The sequence below is a fragment of the Colius striatus genome, chromosome 11 (assembly GCF_028858725.1).
Source record: "Colius striatus isolate bColStr4 chromosome 11, bColStr4.1.hap1, whole genome shotgun sequence".
Lineage (NCBI taxonomy): Eukaryota > Metazoa > Chordata > Aves > Coliiformes > Coliidae > Colius > Colius striatus.
Window position 1 is genome coordinate 21509762 of NC_084769.1, and position 7750 is coordinate 21517511.

The following is a 7750-nucleotide window of genomic DNA, read 5'->3' on the forward strand; positions in this document are numbered from 1 at the left end:
TGCAAAGATCATGTTTCCTAACTAGAACTTATCCCACTCCCCTCAGCCATGCTAAATCTGACGTTTGTGTTGATCAAAATATTCCTAAATAGTTCTTTCAACTGTTTGATCTTCTGCAATTGAAAACTGCACTTCACAGCTTAGTCATGGTGGAAACTCTTCACTTTTTAACTTGCATTTTTTTTTTTTTTGGAGAAAAAAAAAAAGTGTGTAAACTCATTCTTTAGCATAAGGAAAAAAGCAACGAAAGTAAAGCTGAATCGTTTTTGTAGACAGTCTCAGCACTTCTTGAAAATCCTGGTTTTATAGATATACATTCATATAAAGTGGAAAATACAGAAATGTCACTCATAAGCAGATTAAAAGTTAACTCCTAAAAGACTCCACAGTAGTTCTTTAAAGGTTAAAGAAGTTGTTGGTAGCCTTGGCGTTTTTGCTGGAAATTCTATATAGGGAAACCCTTTTTCCCTATATAAAACTTAAAAGCTTTGCATAAAATCTCATAATGAATAATAGTCATTCTCACCTTTTGTTCACATTAAGAACAGGTAGTAAATACTTTAATTTATAAATCCCAAATTTATTTCCCGAGATCAATTCTTCCATCCAGTGATAAAATACAGATTAAACCATCTGCAAATCAACATGCATGAAAAGGGTTAGTATGAAAGAATCATTTGTACAAGTACATACTTTCACATTCGGTTGCTACCTAAAGACCGTCATCAAAATTTCTGTGAACATGGAATAATTCTCTACATACAAATGGCATATCTTAGAACATAGCCTGGTTTTCAGAAAATATTTGTCCTAGTTGCTTTAAACAAAGAGAACAGAAGCCAGCTTATTGTAACATATGACAGCTGGGACCCCCCAATGTAGAACAAATGATTTTTCTGAAAAGACATGGACCTGAAATGAATGCTTGTACACCTGAGACTGTGGCTCCTACATCTATTACAGTTCCTTTCCACATATATTTTCCAGAGGAAAATCTTCTTTTGCAGCACTAATTTGGTGTCAGGTCCATTACACTCAGGCATAGTAGGAGCATTTGGAATATTTAAGAAACTTTCAAATGAAGTTACCAGAGAAGAGCTTGCAATCCTCCTGTTAAATCACCTATGCCATCTGTCCAGAATTTCCTCAAGAAATTACTATGAAAACATACAGCCAAGAACATAACATCCACAGATTTCTTGGTAGATGTGTTCTTAATGTTCAGGATAATTATCTTCTCAACAAGACTAGGTAATAATCACAGGCTTTTCCTTAGGTAATTTAAGGGCTTCATAAATGGTGAAGACATTTCAGTGTCTTGGTCTATACACAGATGAAAGCCATGATCATAGAAAACTCTTACAAAAATCTCTCTTCAGGGAAAATTAGAAGAGTTTGCTACATTTACTAAATAATTTAGCAGCTGTGTTCTCTATTTCAGAAAAAGGAAAAGGTACATTTTGGCAGAGATGCACAGTGTTAATTTGAGTCAGTCATGCTCTGCCTAACAGGCTCCTAGGTGTCAGGATGAGCAGCTGCAGCCTCCCTCTGCTTCTCACTCAGGGTCATCCCTGGGACTTAGCATCACAATTGCCTCCACTCAGCACCTACATTATGCCTTAGCAGTAGATAGCAACATGCTATAGATGACAATGGTAACATAACAGGCATCCAGAGCTATGCTCTCCATCATGTCTGTCCACCATGATCTAGTTATGTCAGTGCAACTGCACTTACATAGGATGAGCTTTCCCAAACTAAAAAGATCAACAGCCTCTCAGCAGAGACAAGCAGTGTTTCAAAATACCAGCACAACATTGCAGCTGGCGAGTAATGTTTGTTGAACTCATTTGATGTCTGCTTGAAAATTCCTCATGAACAGTTAGCAAGATTCTCAAATGTGCTCGTTATCTGGAGAATTATTCTTGATGTGCAGTCAGCTGGTAAAAGGTTTACTGCAAATACTCAGTGTCTATCAGGTCAATTACTTAGAGAAGTTACACAGTACTGCTTTCTGTGCACTGACTGGATGACTTTTCTGGCTCGCACAGCATGAGCTGTGAACAGCGCAATATAAGAGCACAACTTTGCGTCAGAATATGGAAACATGATGCTAAACATCTGCTTTTTACAATCACCTACCCTAGCAAAGCTTGAGCCACGGATTACTTACAATATGACAGCCAGGTTGAGAAAATGGACAGATTGAATTGAAACATTTGTAAAAACAAGAATCCAAGATCTTAACATCACTACTGCCCTGCTACAAGATTTTCTTTCAACCCACAGGCAAAGGAGGTGACACTTCCCTTTGCCTGTGTCAATGTCCCTATACATGACATACCCTATCCCAACAGATAAAATCTAAAGACAATAAAAAGCTTTCTACTCTTCCTCTGACAACCCATATTCTGCTGTCAGACAGTATATGAATTTCAACACCAAACTTAAAAACATCAGGGCAAAGCCTTAATAAAAGTCATCATTGTACTGACAGTATACTGAATCCAGTATTAAGGCTAGAAACGTATTAATTTACTACACATTTTAATATTTAAGGCAGCTTTTGGTATATGTATTATTGACAGTTAAAAACGTTATGAAAAGCTTCTGGGAAAACCACTAAAGGAACCACACTAACATGCAGGCATTGAGTGCTTTCAGTTGTTATTTAGATGAAAGTACCGACTTTAGTTCACATATTTTATTCCTCTTCTCTTCCAAATAAATAATTAATACAAAAGATTTAGTGCACTAGAATTTGAGCACACTAATTTTACACTTTGATTTCATTCCTTGAAATTGATCTCGTTGATATACAAATCCCATATATTACATGGCTGCAGAGTTTACTTTCAGGTCACAACACATGACAAGGAAGAGGGTTTCTGTCACATACTCTGATACTGTGAATAACTTTGCAAGTTTTTTGCAAATTTTCTCCTTCAATATAGGAGAAACGCTTGCATTAGACCCTTGTTCACGTATTTAGGTACTTGATGAACCAGCATCACTTTTGATAAAAAAATTTGAAACCTCTGAAAGTCTTGACTGCTAATTCATCACAAAATACGTGTTTCACCATTTAGTTTATGTTTCTCTGCCTAATTAAGCTGTGTATTTTCTTGCTTGTGCAAACTAAACATTATTGAAATTATTGTGCACGAACATTACCAGAAATTATTTGAAGGACTATTTGCACTATGTCCAAAAAAATATATGACATAGCTACTGCCCACTGTGATCCTACAAAGAACGAGACAGAGAAGTCCTGAAGGTGACAATAATCTCAGCTGAAATAGCAGACCAAGGCTCCCCGGGAAGGTTTGGTTTATATTTGCAATAGTTGTCCTTTTTTTGGTGTTATTTGCTTCCAAATCTGTTCCCATACATAGCAAAAAGCTCAAGTAAATTGGGAACATGTACTTTAATTGTCTCATCTTCATGTCGTGGTAGAATAGGAGTAACAGAGACATGGCAATAAAACAGGAAGCTCTCTGGTTTTCCACCTCAAACTTCCTAAAAATATTGAAAACTAAAGTTTCACTTGTCAGAAAAACTACAGTCAGTTCATTCTTAACCACTTCACTTGCACTTTGCTCAAAAATTACTACAGAGATGCTGTAGAACACTTTAAACTGAAGAAGATTGTCTAAAGTGTTTTTTTTTTTTTTTTTAAGAGGCAAAACAACCAAAAAACCCCACCAAACCAAACACACACCAGAAGAAGATGAACTTATTTCAAGAGACAGCAATCCAAGGTCCAAATAAGAAATATTCATCCTGGACAGTTATCTGTAGATTTCACAACTGAGCAAGAAATTCCCTATAATAGCTTGGAATCTTTCTTCAGATTGATGTAAGGCTTTTGTTGCTTCCAGTCCTTTCAGAACACACAAGATTGGCTATCGAAGCCATGATATTATTGCTGGACTGAAAAGCTATTTTATGTAATTTACAGTTTGTAAGAAGCACTGTTTACAATTTTCCTTTCGGATATCTGCACAGTATTCACTGTAAATAATGCACCCAAATTCAACAAAGATGTAGAATAATATACATGTTTAGAGAACGCATTGCATAGTTTCCTAAAATGATTCACCAAATGCAGAACATTAGAAATATTTGGGAGACCTTAATGGTGGAGTCCATTAAATACACTGACCTACATATCTCTCACTCTACATCTCCAGTTCATGACTGCCGTATTTCTTTATTAGCAACAGCCTTCTACACCTTACACTCTTATGTTTTCTATTTGTTATGTCATTTCACACTTGATGTTTTTCTCCACTGGAGTTTCCAGTGGGGGCAGTCAACAAAGCCACAACAAAAACAGAAAGAAACCAATCTATCAGATCAGAAATGCTTTTCTCAGAACTGCATCCTAGTGCTTGTTACAATAGAACAAATTCCTTCTCCACACATTACAGTAGTGTTTGTATATATATTTGGCATAACTGTATTTATTTACAAGGAGGTACCTGAATGGGTAAGATCACCGCAATCTGCAGCTCTGTGGGCTGATTAAAGGCCTCACTTAAACACACAGCTTCCAAACATTTACTGCTACTGCTTGCTGGGAAAACATCACAACCCCCAAGTTCTGTAACAAGTACCAAAGAAGATCATAGTCAACCTCTACCTTAGTAAATTGCTCCAGTTTTAGGGCAGAGCTGATTCAAAATGATAAAGCTCTGAGGCAGGCTACAAACTCACAGTACCCTGTTTCAGGGAAGGGGAAATGAGTAAGCAGGTTCTGGTCATTAAATAACTAAAAGTGCATGTAATGAAGACTAGCTGGCCAGCGCTAGTTAGAAGGCTTTAAGGAGATTAAATATTGTCTGTACATATTTAGTAAGTGTTCAGATTGTTTCTCTGCTGTTTCTACACCTCAGCATGAAATTGTGACACAGGATAACAGTCCTTCAGCTCTGATGGCCTGCCTAGAGGAAGGCTCTATCTGCACAAGCCTAAAGCAACAGATCATGTGGCAGGAGAGCCAGCCATGGGGCCACGTCCAGGGCCACATTCTCATCTGCTTTTGGATATTGGAAAAAGGGAACATACATATCCAGTATGGAGGAGGCATGAGATCCTTAGAAAGCATTTTCATAGAATCCAGGAAACACGTCAAAGCATTGTGGAAACAGAAAGACCATTTCTAAGACAGAGCTTCTACCTTTTTATCTGAATCAATATATGTTTTGTTTTATCCAAAGTAAATATTAAATATTTCAAAGAGTCTTCTTGGGTAAAGCTCATCTGCTGCATGCATGTACTATCCTTTAGCTCTGAAGCAATGCAACGGTAAAAGCCAGGAACATGGAGCCTGCAGGCGTTCTCCAGCCACCTGTGTGTCTTGAAGGAGTTAGTACTGATCCAGTAGGCCTAATGCAGCTTACCTCATTTTCATGAAGCAGCGATAAACAGAACTGCTTCCCAGGAAACATGCTAGGAGCAAAGGAAGCTTCGGGGCTGGCATATTCCCTGGATCAAGGGAAGCCTCAAAGCTCCTCGGTGCTGGAGGGAGGGCTGGCATAGCAGCCAGGGAGGGCTGCTGGTGCAGGAACCCCAGCCAGGTAGGCAAGTGCTCCGCATACTAGCCAGCAAAGGGACACCATTAAAGGCTGCCATCATGATTTATCCTACGTGGTGTACAAATGATGTTTGCACACAAAAAGTACATTGGTTTGGGGGGAGAGGAGGTCAACAAGAATAACCAAACTCTGTTAATTTATTTCTAGACTTTTATGGAGTCTACTCGGCTGCTGATCTTTACAAGGGTAAGACAGTATCTCTCTTCTGTACCTTTACCAATCAGTTTCATTCTGTCCAACTTCCACTGAAGCGTGCTTTTATTAATAGGACAAACTTCAACACTGAGACCACATGAGACCTGTACATACTCATATGCATAGTTGCCACCAACACTATTAAGAGAAAATACCTGATTTCTCGTTCTTTAAATAATTTGAAAATATGCTCCATGGCATATTTTGAAAGAAAAAAAGTGCTAGAAAGCAAGAAAATGCTAGAAGCCAGAAAATTATTTAAAATTATCCAAATAGCCAACGTGCTATGCATGCTTAACTTTTTTAATATCCTATCATTTGCAAAAAATTATCAATCATAAAAGCATTACTTCAGTTATACTACTATATTCTAGTACACTGTCTTGCATTGGGACACTTCATGAGAAAAATAAGATTTCTGAGAAATGCATTAACACATTTCAGCTTATTAATGGCCAGTCATATATAAGCTCATTTTTCTTGCTCTCGGCTTTTATGATCTAGAAATGGAAAATTTTTCTTCCTATTTTTCAGAAATAACAGAAAATTCCAAGAAATGGAAGCTGCTGCTAGTGAAAGAAGAAAAGCATCAGGGTTAATAGCCCCTATTTGAGATCCATGAATGATTACAGAGTTACTTTTCTATATCGAACTTTCAAGTTTCATTAATAATATGCTGCCTCTCCGGGACACAGGTGTGCTCACGGTACAAAGGCTATTTATTCATCACATGGAATAGAGGAGACAGAGGAACAATGGCTTCAAAGGTCTCATGCTTATACGTTTTGACAGTAGTTTGTTGGGCAAGTGCTCTTTGGTACTTAAGTATAACCCGTCCTACTTCTTCCTACACTGGCCACAGACAGCTCAGTAGTATATCCATAGCCAGAAAAAATGTTTCCTTTGGCAACATAAGAACTCGACCTATAAATCCACATTCCTTTGACTTTCTTATCAATGAACCAAACAAATGTGAGAAGAGCGTCCCTTTCTTGGTGATTCTTATCAGCACAACTCACAAAGAGTTTGATGCAAGGCAAGCCATTCGAGAAACATGGGGAGATGAAAACAATTTTAAAGGAATTAAAATTGCCACGCTCTTTCTTCTTGGAAAAAATGCAGATCCTGTATTAAATCAAATGGTAGAGCAAGAAAGTCAAATTTTTCATGACATTATTGTGGAGGATTTTATTGACTCTTACCATAACCTCACTCTGAAAACACTGATGGGGATGAGATGGGTAGCAACATTTTGTTCAAAAGCGAAGTATGTTATGAAGACAGACAGTGATATTTTTGTAAATATGGATAATCTTATTTATAAGCTGCTCAAACCTAACACCAAGCCAAGGAGAAGGTACTTCACTGGCTACGTTATAAATGGAGGACCAATAAGAGATGTTCGCAGTAAATGGTACATGCCAAGAGATTTGTATCCCGACAGCAATTACCCACCCTTCTGTTCAGGCACTGGCTACATTTTTTCAGCTGATGTAGCAGAACTGATTTACAAAACCTCCCTTCACACCAGACTACTTCATCTTGAAGATGTATATGTTGGACTATGTCTCCGGAAGTTAGGCATTCACCCCTTTCAAAACAGTGGCTTCAATCACTGGAAAATGGCCTACAGCTTGTGCAGGTACCGCAGGGTGATCACAGTGCACCAGATAACGCCAGAAGAAATGCACAGAATTTGGAATGACATGTCCAGCAAGAAGCATCTTAGATGTTAAGATTTTTACAGATGTAGATACCTTTTTTTAAAAAAAAATTGCTTTAGTCTGGTTATTTTTTTGACAAAGTGATCTGCTGATTTACAGCTGTGGGATATTAACTGTGAGAGGATTTTTAATGACTGGTTTTTCATTCACGTTTTGACTACTGGTTTACAGACTTCAGGCTCTTTTCATAAGGACATCACACCAACCAAAAGGATCTAGGAGTTACATCTC

At 37.8% G+C, this 7750-nt stretch overlaps 1 protein-coding gene across 1 annotated transcript; it reads left to right on the plus strand.

The window, feature by feature from the left end:
* The first annotated feature begins 6550 nt into the window (after nt 1–6550).
* On the plus strand, nt 6551–7531 carry B3GALT1 (beta-1,3-galactosyltransferase 1). Its single transcript, XM_010201952.2, has one exon. It carries the CDS (start codon nt 6551–6553, stop codon nt 7529–7531), a length of 981 nt encoding a protein of 326 aa, XP_010200254.2.
* The last annotated feature ends 219 nt before the right edge of the window (nt 7532–7750 follow it).

What these genes read in the sequence shown, in the direction of transcription:
- B3GALT1 (XM_010201952.2), top strand. Translation starts at nt 6,551, where the DNA reads ATGGCTTCAAAGGTCTCATGCTTATACGTTTTGACAGTAGTTTGTTGG.